The sequence below is a fragment of the Dermochelys coriacea genome, chromosome 2, assembly GCF_009764565.3.
Source record: "Dermochelys coriacea isolate rDerCor1 chromosome 2, rDerCor1.pri.v4, whole genome shotgun sequence".
NCBI classification, from domain to species: domain Eukaryota; kingdom Metazoa; phylum Chordata; order Testudines; family Dermochelyidae; genus Dermochelys; species Dermochelys coriacea.
The window spans coordinates 137,075,382-137,095,567 of NC_050069.1; the positions used below are offsets into that span (position 1 = coordinate 137,075,382).

General features: G+C 39.5%; 1 protein-coding gene across 2 annotated transcripts in view; it reads left to right on the top strand.

Annotated features, from left to right (window-relative positions):
* RETREG1 (reticulophagy regulator 1) overlaps positions 1-20,186 on the top strand; it is a 141,075-nt gene that overhangs the window by 24,930 nt on the left and 95,959 nt on the right. For both annotated transcript variants that reach the window (XM_038388618.2, XM_043508451.1), the window contains exons 2-3: positions 1,130-1,236; positions 3,172-3,202. In XM_038388618.2, the coding sequence (XP_038244546.1) occupies positions 1,130-1,236; positions 3,172-3,202 (138 nt within the window). The remainder of the gene's footprint in view (positions 1-1,129; positions 1,237-3,171; positions 3,203-20,186) is intronic.

The window sequence follows — 20,186 nt, forward strand, 5'->3', positions numbered from 1 at the left end:
CTATACATACTTGCATGCCAAGATCAGCAGTAGTATGGTAAATCAGTGTATGCACACTCTCTAAGTCCAACTTCTCTTGAATGGCCAGGCTTAACATTTTGTTATGAAAAAGAAAAATAATTAAATAATAAAATTTAAATTAATAAATTAAATAATAAATAAATAATAAAAATTAATTTCTTTAAAAGCAAATTGTGGTATTATACCCTGAGCAATACAATTGTCTAATCTTTCTATAAAGCTGGATCAATCTATATTAAGTAATTGGGCTTCCATATGAATTTAGTCTGACGATAGATTAGGGTTGTTGCTGATGCTGTATTAAAAAATAAGCAAACAGAAGGGCTTGTCTGTGGTATGATAGTGTGCGTCCGTGGCACATGAATTCTAATGCACATGAGTGTGTCACATGCTAACTGGCCTATGTAGACCCTGCTCGTGTACCTTAAAAGTTCTCCAGTACCCATTAATGTAGTCCCGTTAACTACATTACTGTACTGTTAAGGCACACTAAGGAACTTTTAATGTGCACCAGCAGGATCTGTGAGGGCCAGTTAGTGTGCAGCATGCAAGTTTGTATTAGAATTCACACCCCACTGAAGTGCACTACCACACCAGGTAAACAAGCCCATTCTGTCCTGTTTTCCTTCCTACGCTTTGTTCATGTTAGTTTAAAAAAAAAAAAAGACTCCCAAAGATGTAATGCGTAGACAATTTCAATTACAAAGGTTTTTTTCCCCTAGAGCCTGTGGAAATGCTCATGGAACACTTTGGGCATATTTTGCATTTGAGGGGTTTTTTCTTGTCGCTTCATAGCTAAAATGTTGATTCATGGGTGTGTTTTGGTTTTTTTTAAGAGTGTTTCTGCTATCAAGCTCAACAGGTGCTTAAATACAGCTTTTTAAGCCGAGGTATAATGGCCATACTATACTATTATTCAGTGTTTGCTTCTTGGAAGTGACACGGAGAAGAGCAAATTCAATGGAACTGTTAAAGCAATGTCAATATACATGTATTTTGTTTGTACTTGGTTATTCAGGTTGGGGTACAATCATGGTCCTATATAAAGTAAGTCTGTACTATAAGTTAAAATATTTAGAGTGATTTTTTTTTTTTTAATATATCCTAGGTTCCTTGCACTGACCCCTTGGAGAGTATATCAGCTGACTTCTCTCATAATACTTGGGGTTGTAATTATGCAGACAATCAAGGATATGGTATTGTCTCAGATAAAAGGTAAGGCAATCATCAGTACAGTAATTTACTTTTAACTTACAAATGTTTGCCTATGCTGTCTCTCATCCTATTGGTGCCCCTATTTTTTGTTTAATTTTTGTGAGTATGTAATATGTCACAGTAAAAGCATTAAATATGTAACTTTTCTGAGACAAGTGACTAGTAATCTCTGAAGTTTTAAAAGGAAATTCTACTCTGAAAAATCACTTTAAAATAATGTTGTACTCATTATGTCGTTGCCCATTTTTCATGAGTCTTGTTTCCTGCAAAATGTCTAAAAAGTCTCTAAAGGTATGTTTGCCCTACAGTGTAAGCCCAAGGTTCGAACTGAGGCTCAAGCCAAACACCCCTTGCATCAACACACAAATCACTGTAACCCAGGGCTTGGACCCAGTGTCCCAGGATTCTATGGGTATATTTACATAGTAAAGAAAAACCCACAGCTGGCCCATACCAGCTGTTCTGGGTTCGGGCTGCGGGGCTGTTTCATTGCTATGTAGACTTCCAGGCTTGGGCTGGAGCCCAGGCTCTGGGACCCTCTTCCCTGCTAGCCCCTGGTTTTTCTTTTTTGTGTAGACATAGCTATGGGAGTGGAGGGTCTGAGTCTGAGTTAAGCTGGGAAACTAGGTTCAAGCCCTATTGCTTAGCCTTGTAGATTCAGCCCCACTGGACTTGTGCTGTGGGAGTACGCCAAAAGTATTCCACAATCCCAGAGGCCCACTTCCTTTGTCCTCCTGGACAGTCAGCCTTGGTGAACAGTCATGTTTTCCCACACTGCACCGTGAACAAAGAACTAGAGCCGCCACATTTTGTTGGGGGAGGGGGCTAAGAAGTCTGGGATATGAATGGTTGGACTCAGGCCCACATAATGCAATGTAGGCACCGGAGCCCCAGATTGGGACCCAGGGTTCAACAGTTTCTAACTTGGTGTTACAAATGAGTGTAGCTGCTCAAGCCCTAGGTTGATATAATCTTGAATCTGCCAAACCAAGTTCTGCTATCCCTAGACTTACATTGCAGTATAGACATACCCTAAAAAACAGCAGAAGAGAAAGGAAGTATATTTCCTATTTGTGCTGCTTCTTCAGTTTACTGAGGACTTTCTGTTTTCTGTTATGTTACAGGGTTTATGTGACCTTTAGTAATCAGTACCAGCTAATCATTTTTGGCACCAGATATTACTGATCTGATTGGAAGTGCAAGAGTGCACTCCTATTTTTATTATTTGGCAATCCAGCAGTGTCAGATAAGGCCAATAAAGCTATATGTTCCTAACTGTGAAATCATGGGGTAGTTGTATTTTACCTGAGCTAATATAAAATATCTCCAGTGACTTCATAGGAAGAGTTCAGGAAAGTCCAAAACTACTAATTGAGTACTCTCTTGAAGAATCTGTCTTTTAGCTTGAGCCAAAAACCTTTTTAGATCTGAAATCAACAAATTACCACTTGAACTAAAAGAGAAAATCTGTTAGGTCTTAGTGGGATAATAACTTTAGCCAACCACTAGATGGCAAAATTGTCATAGTATAATGACAAATACAGAAAGTGATTGTTATCCAAATGTAATCTAATTTTGCAATCCAAAAATGTGACAAAGTTAGATTACACTGGGTATCTAATCATTGTAGTTTAAAGACAGACCGGTTAAATAAGTACAATGATTTTTCATGAATATTTCAAACTGTTTTGAGATATCAAGTTTACAGAAAACATGTTGATTTTTCTGAAGCATGTTACCCCATTGTTTAAAATGGAAAGTGTGCATGATCTTGTTACTAGTAATCTGGGAAAATGTGACTTGTATTATAGAACTACAGAGATTTTTAGAGTAATTATTCTGTAATTTGGTGCACTGTTGAAAAATTGAAGGGAAAAAAACGGTTCTGCTGTATATATCAGTGCTATTTTTCATCTTATGCTTTGCTTATTTCAGATGCACAGCTATGGAGGAGCCTCACTGACAGGTAGGTGCCATTTAAAAATTCTGAATTTTACAAATAATTCTCCCAAATAGTCCACAAAACAAGAACTACGTTATTTTGACCACAGTGTAGTTTGTTGTTCTGTATTACTGGCTGTTCACATGATGCCTCAATTTTAAATAGATTTTTTAAATAGTATTCTTTGTGAAATTCATAACATTTTTTATTTGAACTGTATCACAGTATATTATTCAGTCAAGTATCAGATTTTTAAGAAGCAACCTGCTTTTTGAATGTTACCATTTTCTTCTTTAAGAAGTATTGTCCTCTTCTGGGTTTTCTGCCACTTTGAATGTGTTTAATTTGAAGTTAGTTCTTGGGAAAGATACTGGATTTACAGCTCTGAAGAGCGATGTCTTCCATTCTTAAATGTGTCAGTACAAGGTTCCCCTCACCATTGTGCTCCTGGTGGGTAGTGACCAGCACTAGACTAAAACAGTACAGTAGAACCTTGGAGTTACGAACACCAGAGTTACAGACTGACCGCTCAACCACACATCTCATTTGGAACCACAAATACGCAGTCGGACAGCAGCAGAGATGAAAAAACCCTCAACAGTACAGTACTGTGTTAAATGTAAACTACTAAAAAAACAAAAGGAAAGTTTTAAAAAAAATTTTTGGACAGGATTAGGGAACTGTTTCTGTGTTTGTTTCATTTAAATTAAGATTGTTAAAAGTAGCTTTTTTTCTTCTGCATAGTAAAGTTTCAAAGCTGTATTAAGTCAATGTTCAGTTGTAAACTTTTTCAAGAACAACCACAACATTTTGTTCAGAGTTGTAAACAACCTCCATTCCCGAGGTGCTCATAATTCTGAGGTTCTACTGTAGATCAATTCAGTGCTCTGTCAGTTGGTAGCATCTCTAAAATGACTACCATAGATAACTATTAATGATGGTTGTTAAACCTCTTAGTAGGCATTGGACTGTCACAGATGGCTAATTTTGTCTGTCTAAACCTCCTGTATTTATCGCACACACACAAATGTTTGTGCAGTGTCATTGGATAGATTAGCTGTATTTCATTAGTGGATGAAATTAATCTTATATACAGTCTATGAAGTAATTTGGGAACCTTCTGAATAAAAATGCTATAGAAATGTAAGGCATTATTATTTTACATAGGCCACCAAACAACTGTTAGATGGTAATGACTTTCAGTTACCTGACTACTGACAGCATTTGGAACAATGGCCTTGAGGTGAAAGACACAGACTTAATGACATCATTTAAAAATTCTACTCAACTCTAGCTGTGCACTGGAAAGCTCGCAATCCATAATGTGGACACTGAAACATAAGATTCAGCTTTTATTCTTTTCTAAATAGGCATTTATACCTGCCTCAGTTCATATTGTAGTATCTCAGTGCTTTCACTGGTGTATTAGACAATGTAATGTGGGTCTCCTCTTCCCATGAGGAAAATTGTATGCTGTGTAGTGTTTTGCTTTGGTAGTTTTTTTAAATATATACATTCAGCTATGTGCTTACATTAGGCCTGGTCTACACTACGAGTTTGTTGGATTTAGCACAGTTAAATTAACCCTGCACCCGTCCATGCAACGAAGCCATTTTTTTCGACATAAAGGGCTCTTAAAACCGATTTCTGTACTTCTCCCCAATGAGGGGATTAGCACTGAAATAGACATTGCTGTTTCAAATTAGGGTTAGTGTGGACGCAGTTCGAAGGTATTGGCCTCCAGGAGCTATCCCACAGTGCACCATTGTGACCGCTCTGGACAGCACTCTGAACTCAGATGCACTGGCCAGGTGTACAGGAAAAGCCCTGGGAACTTTTGAATCTCATTTCCTGTTTGGCCAGGCGAGCTCATCAGCACAGGTAACCATGCAGAGCTCATCAGCACAGGTGATCATGCCGTTCCAGAATCAAAAAAGAGCTCCAGCATGGACCGAAAGGGAGGTACTGGATCTGATCACTGTAGGTGGAGAGGAATCCGTGCTATCAGCTACGTTCCAAAAGACAAAACATTTTAAAAAATCTCCGAGGCCATGCGGGACAGAGGCTACAGCAGGCATGCAACACAGTGCCGCGTGAAACTTAAGGAGTTCAGACAAGTGTACCAGAAAACCAAAGAATCAAATGGACGCACCAGGACATAGCTCCAGACATGCCACTTCTACGGTGAGCTGCGTGCAATTCTAGGGGGGGCCGCCACCCCGTCCGTGGACTCTGATAGAATCATAGAATATCTGGGTTGGAAGGGACCTCAGGAGATCATCTAGTCCAACCCCCTGCTCAAAGCAGGACCAATCCCCAATTTTTGCCCCAGATCCCTAAATGGCCCCCTCAAGGATTGAACTCACAACCCTGAGTTTAGCAGGCCAATGCTCAAACCACTGAGCTGATGATGGGGTACTCTCCGCCATGCCTGAGGATTTTGCGGCCGGGGAAGATGATGAGGAGGAGGATGAGCTTGAGGAGAGCACACAGCATACTGCTCTCCCTGACAGCCAGGATCTTTTTATCACCTTGACTGAAATACCCTCTCAACCCAGCGAAGCCAGAGAAGGGACTTCTGGTGAGTGTACCTTTTTAAATATAATACATGTTATAAAAGCAAGTGTTTTTTAATGACTAAGTAGCCCTGAGGACTTGGGATGCATTCGTGGCCAGTACAGCTACTGGAAAAGTCTGTTAACGTGTCTGGAGCTGGAGCAGAAATCCTCCAGGGACATCTCCATGAAGCTCTCCTGGAGGTACTCTAAAAGCCTTTACAGAAGGTTTCTGGGGAGAGCAACCTTATTCCATCCTCCATGGGAGGACACTTTACCATGCCATGCTAGTAGCAAGTAATCTGGTATCATTGCATGACGAAGCCTGGCAGCATATGGTCCCGGTGTTTGCAACAACAACATTCAAGCAACATCCGTTCTTTATCTCCTGTGTTATCCTCAGGAGAATATCGTTCCTGGTAACCTGGTTGAAATAGGGGAATTTAATTAAGGGGACATTCAGAGGTGGCCGTTCCTACTGGGCTGTTTGCCTGTGGCTGAAAAGAAATCCTCCCTGCAGTTAGCCATGCAATGCGGGTGGGGGGGGCATTGGTGCTGAGCTGTTCGCATTTGGCTAGCAGGGGTCTTCTCTGATACCAGGAACAGTGGGGGGTGGGGGGAAATAACATGGGGAAATAGTTTTACTTCGTGTAATGACCCATCCACTCCCAGTCTCTATTCAAGCCTAAGTTAACTGAATCCAGTTTGCAAATTAATTCCAATTCAGCAGTCTCTAGTTGGAGTCTGTTTTTTTAAGTTTTTTTTTCTTGAAGAATAGCCACTCTTAGGTCTGTGATCGAGTGACCAGAGAGATTGAAGTGTTCTCCGACTGGTTTTTGAATGTTATAATTCTTGACGTCTGATTTGTGTCCATTTATTCTTTTACGTAGAGACCCCCCACTGTTCCTCAGACGTTCTTGTCAACTGCTGGAAATGGCCCACCTTGATTATCACCACAAAAGATTTTCTTCCTCCTCCCCCCGCCCCCGCTTCTGCTGGCAATAGTTCATCTTAAGTGATCACTCTCCTTACAGTGTGTATGATAACACCCATTGTTTCATGTTCTCTGTGTATATAAATCATCTCCCCACTGTATTTTCCACTGAATGCATCTGATGAAGTGAGCTGTAGCTCATGAAAACTTATGCTCAAATAAATTTGTTACTCTCTAAGGTGCCAGAAATACTTTTTTTCTTTTTGCTGTTATGAAGGTTGAAGAAGCCGAAAGACTATGGCTTACCATGGCCGCCTGCAAGCCAAATTTTGTCGCCCGGCACTGCATGTGTGATCTCTAACACCCAAAGCCGCAGGCACTTAATATAAGATTCAAAATGCGACACTGTACCAAAATCACATGTGCTATGTAATGTGAATAGTATTGTTCATCGTGAAAGAGTATAGCCATTGTTCTGTAAAATGTATCTTTTTAAATACTTCACTCCTTTTTTCCTCCAGCAGCTACAAATGTTTCAAGCCTCCCTCCTCCGTCCCAAAGGCTATCTCAGATAAGGCAGTGGAAAAAAAACACATGCACGATGAAATGTTCTCAGAGCTCAGCAGAATGTGTGGAGGTACACAATAGCAGAGTACAGGAAAGAGGCCAATGAACGTGAGGAGAGCTGGCAGCAGGAAGATCAGAGGAGGCATGATGCAATGCTGGGGCTACTGCAGAATCAAACGGACATGCTCCGGCATCTGGTTGAGGTTCATGAACGACAGCAGGATCACAGACTGCCGCTGCAGCCACTCTTTAGCTGCCCTCCCTCCTCCCCAAGTTCCATAGCTTCCTCACCTAGACGCCCAAGAATGCTGGGGGCGGGGGGGGGGGGCGGGGAGGCTCTGGGCACCCAACCAATCCACTCCAGTGGACAGTCCAAGCAACAGAAGGCTGTCATTCAACGAGTTTTGAAGTGGCCTTTTCCTTCCCTCCTCCCACACCCCACTTGGACTATCTTGTGAGTTATCTCCCTATTTTTATAATCAATTAATAAAGAATACATGTTTTTTAAATGATAGTGACTTTATTTCCTTTGCAAGCAAGCTGTGATCAAAGTGGGGAGGGCGGGTGGCTTACAGGGAATTTAGAGGCAACCAAGGCGGTGGATTTTCATCAAGGAGAAACAAACAGAAGTGTCGCACAGTACCCTGGCCAGTCATGAAACTGGTTTTCAAAGCTTCTCTGTTACGCAGCGCTTCCTGCTGTGCTCTTCTAATCGCCCTTGTATCTGGCTGCTCGTATTCAGTGGCCAGGCGATTTGCATCAACCTCCCACCCTGCCATAAACGTCTCCCCCTTACTCTCTCAGAGATTGTTGAGCATACAGCAAGCAGCAATAACAATGGGAATATTGATTTCACTGAGGTCTGAGCGAGTCAGTAAACTGCGTCAGCGGCCCTCTAAATGTCCAAATGCACACTCTACCAACATTCTGCACTTGCTCAGCCTATAGTTGAACAGCTCCTTACTACTGTCCAGCATGCCTGTGTATAACTTCATGAACCAGGGCATTAAGGGGTAGGCTGGGTCCCCAAGGATAACTATAGGCATTTCAACATCCCCAACAGTTATTTTCTGGTCTGGGAAGTAAATCCCTTCCTGCAGCTTTTGAAACAGACCAGAGTTCCTGAAGATGCGAGCGTCGTGAACCTTTCCCGACCATCCCACGTTGATGTTGGTGAAACGTCCCTTGTGATCCACCAGTGCTTGCAGCACCGTTGAAAAGTACCCCTTGCGGTTTATGTACTGGCTGCCCTGGTGATCCGATCCCAAGATAGGGATGTGCGTTCCATCTATGGCCCCACCACAGTTAGGGAATCCCATTGCAGCAAAGCTATCTACTATGACCTGCACATTTCCCAGAGTCACTACCTTTGATAGCAGCAGCTCAATGAATGCATTGGCTACTTGCATCACAGCAACCCCCACAGTAGATTTGCGCACTCCAAATTGATTACCGACTGACTGTTAGCTGTCTGGTGTTGCAAGCTTCCACAGGACTATTGCCACTCGCTTCTCAACTGTGAGGGCTGCTCTCATCTTGGTATTCTTGCGCTTCAGGGCAGGGGAAAGCAAGTCACAAAGTTCCATGAAAGTGCCCTTATGCATGTAAAAGTTTTGGAGCCACTGGGAATCATCCCAAACCTGCAACACTATGCGGTCCCACCAGTCTGTGCTTGTTTCCCAGGCCCAGAATCGGTGTTCCACGGCATGAGCCTTCCCCATTAACACCATGATTTCCAAATTGCCAGGGACCGCGGTTTTAGAGAAATCTGTGTCCATGTCCTCATCACTCTTGTCACCACGCTGCCGTCGCCTTCTTGCCTGGTTTTTCAGGTGCTGGTTCTGCATAAAATGCACGGTAATGTGCAAGATGTTTACAATGGTCATAACTGCTGCGGTGAGCTGAATGGGCTCCATGCTTGCCATGCTATGGCGTCTGCTCGGGCAATCCAGGGAAAAGGGCGCAAAATGATTGTCTGCTCTTGCTTTCACAGAGGGAGGGAGGGTTGACTGATGACACTTACCCATAACCACCCGCAACAAATTTTTGGCCCCTTCAGGCATTGGGAGCTCAGCCCAGAATTCCAATGGGCAGTGGGGACTGCGGGAACTGTGGAATAGCTACCCACAGTGCACCGCTCGGAATGTTGACGCTTGCCACGGTACTGTGGACACACACTGCCGAATTAATGTGTTTAGTGTGGATGCATGCACTCGACTATATAATCTGTTCCCAAAAATCGTCTTCTGTAAAATCAGAGTACTTTTGTAGTGTAGACATGGCCTTAGGGTGTGCTTGAAATGGAAGGTGGTGAAGTGTGTTTACCACAGAATCTTTGGACCTGCATCCAATGTAGTTTGGAAAGAGAGGCTTCTGTATTGTAAAGGGAAATGACTCCTTAGAGCAGTGATTCTCAAACTTTTGTACTGGTGACCCCTTTCACATAGCAAGCCTCTGAGTGCAACACCCCTTATAAATTAAAAACATTTTTTATTTATTTAACACCGTTATAAATGCTGGAGGCAAAGCGGGGTTTGGGGTGGAGGCTGACCGCTCACAAACCCCCCCCACACACACACAATAATCTCACGACCCCTTGAGTGGTCCTGACCCCCAGTTTGAGAACCCTTGCCTTAGAGAATTAGGATAGTTAGAACAACATTCCAAGACCCTTTGTTCTCTGAAAATGACAGGAAAAGGGACAGCTATCCCTGGCAGTTGTCAACTAGAACGTGAAAGGATAAATACCATTGGTAAGTTATTTAAAGAAGGATTTATCTCCACATTTTTAAAATGTATGTACCTATAATACTTTGCTGATGAATGAGAAGACCAACTAAAAATGAATAATACAGGATCTGAACTGCATATTTGAGTGTTATGCTCAATTTTTGCCATATAGTCATTCCTTCTTTCCTGTTTTCCTTACTGAGAATTTTTCAGTATTGCATTATTTAATACTGTGGCATTGGATAAGGGCTAGATCCTAACCTCTGTTGCGCTGGTGGTGGAGAGAGGGGAAGAAAACACAGGTAATATCTTGCTCCCTGTGGAAGTTGTTGGTCCGCAACCTCTGCCTAGGGCTGAAGACTGCGTGGGGTTGAGTAGCCAACTGTTGAGTTGGCCTGCACACCACAGCTCCAAAGGGATGCTGACTGTTAGGTAGAAGGTGTGTCCATTGCCCACAGGCAACTAGCCGTTGTACCTAGTAGATGAAGCATACACTAGTCTGGAGCTCATGCGGCCTTGATCAAAAGAAAAAACAGTTTCTCGCAGCTCATTGGCAGTAACTCTGTCTGTGCTACCTTGCCCTATAAGTACATGACTGCATTATGTAAAGTGCTAAAGTGGCACGTCTATCCCCTACTCATGTCCTTTAGGAAAGAGCAAGATTTTCCTTTAGATATTTGTAGTTATTTTCTGATTTACTGGCTAAAAAAGTTTTTAAAAAGAAACACAAAACACTAAAGAACAAAGGAATGTATTTCAGTACGATTATTCACATCTTTGTTTTGATTTCACGCATGCAATTTCAAATGAAATTACGTTTGCCTATTTAATAATATGCCTGTGGTATTCATATGATAAAATTGTCTGTACAATTTATCACATGCTTCTGATCACATCACTGCTAACTAAGCCTTCACTTGGGAATTGTTCTAACATTCCAAACTCATGAGTAGCTTCAAATCACCCCCATTTTGTTGCAGATCACCCTACCACAAAAGCGTTTTCTTCCTTTTGCTCCCAAATGTGGAATTTCCTCCTCTCCCTCCTCAGATTACCCTGGCCTGAGTTCCAAGATAGGTGGGATTCAATCCTGGGCCAGTAACAGTTTTTCTAAACATAAAATATCATAAATTTATGTTTCACTGTCGTGCAGCGATACCTTTGGGAAGGGGAGATTCTTAACTTTCCAGTTGATTACAGAATTTGGATTGAAAGGAGTGACCAATTTTTGTATAGAAAAGCTATTTAGGCCATTTTTGGAAGTATTTTTAATGTAATAGTTTTAATTTTTTCCCCTCACGTGAATCCTGTACAGCTGCATTCATGGCAACAGAGGCTTTACAGTTGGATGAATAAAAAAGTTCCAATAATGATTTTTTAAACTCCTCTAAAATAATTTAAAGAAAGCAAATTTTAATAATGTGGTGCATACAGAACATATGGTGTGGAGTGACATAAGTTTTATTGGCATGCATTTGGAACAACTTATATTATTTGCTTACAGCTTTGCCACTGGTGAATGATGTGATTATCTCAAATTCATGCCAATAAAACCTTCATCCTTCACAACACCAGGCATTCTAAAGGGAAAAACAGTTCGAGAGTTGGCAGTTTTTCAGAGAGACATTATTAAGGGCACAAGAGCAAATTATCCCACTGCATAGGAAAGATAGGAAGTATGGTAGGAGACCACCCTGGCTTTACTGGGAGATCTTCAATGATCTGAAACTCAAAAAAGAGTCTGACAAAAAGTGGAAACTAGATCAAACTACAGAGGATGAATATAAACAAATAATATAAGTATGTAGGGACAAAATTAGAAAGGCCAAGGCACAAAACAAGATTAAACTAGCTAGAGAAATAAAGGGTAGCAAGAAGACATTCTACAAATACATTAGAAGCAAGAAGACAACCAAGGACTGGGTAGGCCTGTTACTCAATGAAGGGGGAAAATGGTAACAGAAAATGTAGAAATGGAAGAAGTGCTAAATGACTTTTTTGTTTCAGTATTCACCAAAAAAAATTGGTAACAATTGGACATCTAACATAGTAAATGTCAGTGAAAATGAAGTAAGATCAGAGGCTAAAATAGGGAAAGAACAAGTTAAATATTTTTTAGACAAGTTAGATGCCTTCAAGTCACCAGGGCCTGATGAAATACATCCTAGAATACTCAAGGAGCGGCCAGAGGAGATATCTGAACCATTAGCAATTATCGTCAAAAAGTCATGGAAGACCAGAGAGATTCCAGAGGACTGGAAAATGGCACAATATTTGTCCATGTATATAAAGGGGAATAAGGACAACCTGGGGAGTTATAGACCAGTCAGCTTAACTTCAGTACCCAGAAAAATAATAGAGCAAATAATTAAGAAAGCAATTTGCAAAGACCTAGAAGATAAGGTCGTAAGTAACAGTCAGCATGGATATGTCGAGAACAAATCATGTCAAACCAACCCAATAGCTTTTTGACAAGCCTTGTGGATAGGGAGAAGTGGTCGATGTGGTATATCTTTAGCAAGGCTTTCTATCCTGTCTCTCATGACCTTCTCCTAAACAAGCTAGGGAAATGCAACCTAGATGGAGCTTCTATAAGGTGGGTGCAAAACTGGTTGGAAAACCATTCCCAGAATTATCGGTGGATAATAGTCAAATTGGAAGAGCATATCAAGTGAGGTCCCGCAGGGATCAGTTCTGGGTCCAGTTCTGTTCAATATCAGTATCGTCATCAATGATTTAGATATTGGCATAAAGAGTACACTTATAAAGTTTGTGGATGATACCATGGTGGGAGGGGTTGCAAGTGTCTTGGAGGATAGGATTAAAATTCGAAATGGTCTGAAGTAAATAGGATGAAATTCAATAAGGACAAATGCAGAGTACTCCACTTAAGGAAGAACAATCTGTTGCACACATACAAAATGGGAAATGACTGCTTAGGAAGGAGTACTGTGGAAAGGGATCTGGTCATAGTGGAACACAAGCTAAATACGAGTCAACAGTATAACACTGTTGCCAAAAAAAAAAAAAAAAAAAAAAGAAAAGCAATCATTCTGGGATGTATTAGCAGTAGCAAGAGTGTTGTAGGCAAGACATGAGAAGTACTACTTCTGCTCTACTCTGCATTGATTATGCCTCAACTGGAATATTGGGTCCAGTTCTGGGTGCCACATTTCAGGAAAGATTTGGAGAAAATCCAGAGAAGAGCAACAACATTTTTTAAAGGTCTAGAAAACATGACCTTTGAGGGAAGATTGAAAAAATGGGGGTTGTTAGTCTGGCGAAAAGAAGACTGAGGAGAGACGTAACGATTTTCAAGGACATAAAAGATTGTAACAAGGAGGAGAGAGAATTATTCTCCGTCACCTCTGAGGATAGGGCAAGAAGCAATAGGCTTAAATTGCAGCAAGGGCAGTTTAGGTTGGACATTAGGAAAAACTTCCTAGCTGTCAGGCTCATTAAGCACTGGAATAAATTGCCTAGGGGGGCTGTGGAATCTCCATCATTGGAGATTTTTAAGAGCAGGTTAGACAAACTCGTCAGGGATGGTCTAGATAATACTTAGTCCTGTCATGAGTGTGGGGGACTGGACTAGAAGACCTCTCAAAGTCCCTTCCAATCCTGCAGTTCTATGATGCTACATCTGTCTGTACCGTATACTTAAAATATAAGTTCTCTTCAGTAAGTACTTCAATATTTGACATTTATTTTGTTTCAAGTTTTTCTCTTGTCCTTTTCTTATTCCCTTGTGTGTCTCTCTAGATTGTTCATGACATGAAAGGAAAAGCAGGCAGTGAATTGAATACATGAATTAAAAATACAGCTGCTGCTGGGAAAGCAGAGGCCTGGGGAAGGGAGCTTGCTTGTGTGATGTAGGGCTGTTTGCTGGGATGCCAAAGACCTTAATACTGGATCTGGCCCTTCTTCTGCTATGAGGTGGTTGGTCTCTAGGATTTAAAATGGGCTGTAAACATTTCCCAAAAGGGGAGAAATGCCATTTAACCTTTGTGGTGACAGAGCAACAATCCTTTGCTTGCAATGACATGGGCTGTATTCCGTTGTTCTGTGTCCCCCAGTGTAGGCGAGTTGACACAAGACCTCCCAGATCACTAAGCACGTAAGTAGGTGAATAATCTCACTGATGAGAGTATTCAGCTGCTTAAAATTAAGCATGTGACTTCCCCCCCACCTTGATTTTAGTAAGGCATTTGGCACAGTCCCACATGATGTTCTCTTAAGCACACTAGGGAAATGTGATCTAGATAAAACTACTACAAAGTGGGTGCACAGCTGGTTGAAAAATTGTACTCAGAGTTATCAATGGTTCACTGTCAAACTGGGAGGGTGTATCCAGTGGAGTTCTGTAGAGATCCTGTACTAGTCAATATTTTCATTAATGACTTGGATGATAGAGTAGAGAATATGCTTATGAAATTTGGGGATGACAGGAAGCTGGGAGGGTTTGCAAAGCACTTCAGAAGACAAGATTAGAATTCAAAAGGATCTTGACCAATTAGAGAATTGGTCAGAAATCAACAAGATGCAATTCAATGAAAATAAATGCAAAGTACTTCACTTAGAAAGGAAAAATCAAATGCAGAAATACAGAATGGGTATAACTAAGTGCTAGTAAAGCTGAAAAGGGTCTGGGGATTCACAAATTGAAGGTGAGTCAACAGTGTGATGCCGGTATGAAAAAACCTAGTATCATTCTGGGGTATATTAATGGACGTGCTGTGTGTAAGATATGCAAGGTAATTGTCCTTTTCTACTCAGTGCTGCTGAGATCTCAGATTCAGAATATCATGCCCAGTTTTGGGCACCACCCTTTTGAAAAGGTGTGAATAAATTGGAGAGATCCCAGAGGAGAGCAATAAAAATAAGATGCTTAGAAAACCTGATCTATGAGGAAAGGTTAAAAAGCTGGACATGTTTCATGTTGAGAAAAAAAAGACTGAGGGGGGATCCGATAGCCTTCAAATATGTTAAGGCTTGGTATAAAGAGGACGGGGATTGATTGTTCTCCATGTTGGCTGAAGATAGGACAAGAAGTAATGGACTTAATCTGCACCAAGGGAGTATTACATTAGCCATTAGGAAAAATGTTCTAACTATAAGGGAGTTAAGCTATGGAATAGGCTTCCAAGGGAAGTTGTGGAATCCCTATCAATGGAGGATTTTAGCAACAGGTTGGGCAACACCTGCCAGGGATGGTTTAGGTTTACTTAGCCTTGCCTTAGCAAAGGGGGCTGGACTTGATGACCTTTTGAGGTCCCTTCCGGCCCTACATTTCTATGATAAAATATTTCAGTTGTGACATTTTTAGTTTTTATATCTAAAACATATCTATTTGCATATCTGTTCTGAAGTATATGATGAATATTTCGCTTTTCATTTTAAATCTAAACCCACCTATAAATCAACAATACTAATTTTTAATCACACTTTAAAAAAAAACTAAAAATAAAAAATGGCAAGAGCACTTCAGTGATTTTTAACTGTAATTATGATGTGTGCTATAGTGTGTGCTTTCTGAAGCCACTCAATAGCCAGATGTTGATTGACTATCATTGCTCCGACATATGTTACTTGTTATGTACCCTTGATTTCACTGAGGTTGTTTACAGTGTATGGGGTTAAGTATGTGTATATCTTTGTAGAATTGGGCCCTTGATAAACAGAACTATTCTCAGTTCAAAACTGTCCTGTCACAATTAAAAACTGATTTCTGTGTAATCAATTTATTGACTATATTGGTCAAACATAAACCTGAAACTAGAATTCCTCTAAATATAATGTTACCATAATGCAAATGATATAAAATGTTCATGGTTATATTTTTCTCCCCAAATCTCAAAAGGGCTTTATGTATTCTCTTTTACTGTGTGGAAACATGCATATAAAAATTTATACTCCTTATTATAAAAGTTTCTTCATGCTTTTGTTAAATAGGGATGGTTGGGGTTTTTTATTTTGGTTGGGGTTTTTTTGCATTGTGTGTTGCCTAGCTATATTGCTATTACTTTAAATTGTTAACTCTGTCCCATATGTCTAATGTGGAGATAGATTCAGGTATTTTATTTTGCCCATGTGCTGTCACAGAAATGTGTTCAAAGCAAGTTATTTTCTGATTGTATTGCTGCAAATCAATGAGGATTCTCGTCTTTTGTTCAGAGGGCTACTCCTGGACCGATGTTATGTTTTCAAAACTAATTCAGTGGAAGTTTGATTCTCAGTATGTGTGTTCTTTAAATTACTTTACTTGACCTATTTTTATAATTGTTAGACTGCAGGCTCAACGTTCTAGTATTTTATGTGTTGCAGACTGCTTGTAGGACTAAAAGATGAAACTAATTTAAAAGAGACTTTTTAAGTAATATAGGCAGAACAATCACTAATATTGACATGTTGGTGATATCTGTCAGGGATAATGTCAGTGAAAATGTTTTGTTTGGATTTAGATCTTGGGGAGAGTTTGCAACACAAAAATAACAGAATTGTGCTTAAGCATGAGAGAGAGAGCGAAACTGACCATAGACCAAAGTGAACTGATTAGTGTTTCACTGTCCAAGGAGAGTGAAGCCTAAACATAAATGCACAGAGATATAAATAGCATTTTTAAATATTCATCTTTAGAATCTGTTATGCTGTTAATAACACAGGAAATGCATTGCTTGGCTTGGGTTTTATTTAAATATCATTTCTATGTAATATTGCCATTTAAAAGCTTTGTTCAGTAAGCCTTACATATTAAATGTCTGACAGTGATTTTTTCTGTTACAGACTAATGCTAATTGCATTGTAACAAAAATGTAAACAGATAAATAGTTTATAAGCAGAGTAGTAACGCCCCACTTAGAAGTTTTTCCAAGTTGTGCAGTAGATAATAAGAAATCATTCTTCCCACACACCCACATTCATAACCACGTCCCCATGTTCACACAGACAATAATACTGTCAACATTCCTGTGTTTTGTTGTGTGGTGTTTGACTGTGTTGTGGACAGTGAGCTAGGTTGTTTTATAGTAAATAAATAAAATGTATACATTTTCTATATTGTCTTTATTAGAGCTCATCCAGTACATACAAGTCCTTCTAACAGTTGATAGACACAAGAAGAATGCAAAAGGAAAAGATTGCTTTTGTAAAGGGAGCAAATTAGTTGATATGCTGAAGTCAGGAAGAAAACTGATCATATGCGATGGCAGAAGGGTTAGCCTTCCAAAATGTCTAGCTTTTTTTAATCCTCAGTGTGATCTTCCGATATGATTGCCCTCTCTAATACAAATGCTAGCTTTTTCTCCTTTTTAAACATGATCACTATCAAGCTCAAACTAAAAGTTTCCACAGTACAGATGAGTCCTTATGAAAGGTTAGCCCTCTTCCTACTCGTATCTGGACCTTCCAGAGAAGATTGCTACCAAACCATACCATAAAGATATTACAGATAGAAAGGAAATAAAGGTGGTACTAAAGTTTAAATGAGCTTTTTTAGTCTGTCACAAAGATGGGGACTTTTTCCTACCACAAAATAGGCAAAGGAATTCCAGTCTTCAGAGCTTTGGAAGCAAGGATCTTTGTGGGGGGCGTAAAAACAGAGCCAGAGATCACAGGGTGGACCCATTAGCATGAAACATCATGTTTCCCTTTATCCTGCTTAGTCATAGTTTCTCTTGTTATGCTGCCAAAAAAAATGTGGGCTTCTCAAATATGAAAGACACAAGTTTTAGACTGAAGTGGGTCCTAAAAAATTAATATAGAGGGCCAAATTATGCCATCTTCAATCATCTTGAATAGTGCCTCATTCTGCAAATATTCCTACAGACTTTAATGAGACTATTTGTGGTATAAGGTGCTGCTTAACGTGAACAAGAGTGTCACCATCTGGCCCTTAGATAACTTTTACATAAAACTTTTTTCAGGAAAAGCCTTTATCTAAGTTATAACCAATGGAATCTCTAAGGGAGTTAACCTTGAAATGGCTAACTTCGTGCTTGTACAATCTCACTTTTTATTTAATGCAGTTAATAGGGAATTTGATTCCCTAGATGTAAGAATAATTTCCTGGGTTTTTGTTCTTCAGCTAATTTTGAATCACTTGTAAGGAGCAGTAGCCTTTGTACTCTTTTGGATTGAAATAATCCATCTAAACAAAAATGTCAGGCATTGATCCAAATGTTTGCTAAGGTCATTGTGGAACACTGAATTTTACCCTTCAGGAAAGTTTCCATATATTTTCTTACTGCTTAGAGGCATGTGTGCTCATATATACCTATAGCTTCTCTTGTGTCTAACCTAGTTATTCAGAAGACATGTCAGTATGATAGGGCTTTACAATTATTAATGAACATGTATTAGGATAATATTTAAAAGTATTGTTTTGAAAAGCCTCACAGTCCTCATGATGGCATCCTAGAATTCCACAGTCTTCATCTTAGAAAAGAACTTGCTTTTTTTCTAACATGGTTATTAAAAACGAAGGCAAACATAACTCCAAGCATTAAGCAAACCAATACAGAGATACAAGATGCCAGGCAATTTCTGAATGTGCCTCAAAAATATTAGACCAGGTATCAGTATGAATCCTATCCTTTGCATTTGTGCTTCAGCACAAATCATTATGTATATAGCAGCATAAATCCGCTCTGTTAGAGATTAATTAAGGATGGATTATATTCACATCATTGCCTAACTGTCATAGTGCCAGGAATGCATGTCATGGTGATTGTTTTTAAATCTAACAAATGTATTCAAATCATAGTCTAATTGAAAAGTATAACACAAAATCATAAACTTAAAAACACTTTGTCTTATAGAATCACCTGCCAAAGTTTCCAGGCAAATAAGGAGTAAGGCCTATGTGGGAGTCATGCAATAAGGCCCGTTGAGTTTGAATTAGGTCATAATTAGCAAGTCTAATCTTGGAAAAAATCTGTTTAAGACAGCTATTTAGAAATTCTGTTTTTTCCATATCACGGAGACTATTGGTCTGTTTAAACTCCTCCACCCTACGCCCACCCAAATGTCAAAAATCCAGTCAGAAGACCACTTTCTGGAAGTTGGCATGATCTCATTTGGGTGAAAGGTCTTAAGAAGACATTGTTTATAGAAAATTAAATATAAAATCTGTATAAAAATAACTAATGTTAACAACCTGAACATAAAACCAGTTGCTCAAACATGATGAATTTATCATAAGTCTAAATTTATTTTCATCTCTGCTTTCTCCTCTGTTAATCTAAAAACAGGCAAATGTTCTTATTCTTTCTGAAAACAAGGCAGTTTTATTAATCTTCCTATTTTGGAACCAGGCTACAAGTCATCTATCTTACTTTTTGAAATCTAAATCTTGATAGAGAAAATTTCCTGTAAAGCTCACCAAGATGAAATCCTTTAAAATATACAAATGCAAATATTAGATATGATCTGTATACGTATTCGAGCTAGTCTCATACCGTATTCGAGATCATTCATATTTTCTTGTTCAAATGTTGACCTGTGGCATAGTGAATTCATGTGCATTTATCAACTTGAGGAATTTTTACTAGTTTATGTAAAGTGGTTTCCTAACAAGATGAGGAAGTAAGGGCTGGTGACACAGGTAGGGGGAAGTGGGAAATATTTTTCCTGTGACAGTTGGAATGAAGAAATAGCTTCCATTCTGAATTCCTTTTCTAAATCTACTATATATATATATAAGAATAGAAACTGCACATTGATTTAGATTATCTTGCAACCTTTTGTGCTATTTATGCATTTCATATTCTGTAGATGTTTAAAGGCAATTAATTGCCATAAGCTTTACTTCTATTGTTAACCAAATCTAAAATCAGAGGTACTGAATAAAAGAAGGCTCCCTTCTTTGCAGTTGTTCGTGGAAATCTTGATGTCCAAAGTTGGTACACTTCTACAAGGAAACAGTTGACTTGGTTAGATTGTTACATGTAGTGTAGGGTTTTTTTATTATGGTTGGTTAGATATTGCTTCATGATACAAGTGATTATTTATTGTGTAATTAGCATGTGGAGTTCTTTATTTCTTAAAAACAATTTATAAACCTAATTCTCTATAAATCACTCATGTCTTACATAAGCACATTAGGATTCTTATTTTAAAGGGAAGAAACTAAGGAAGCTTGCCCACAAATATAAAGAGCGATTTCAACTTGGAATTAGGACTAGTATTCCTGGGTTTTACTCCTGCGCCAAGACTACAGACCATG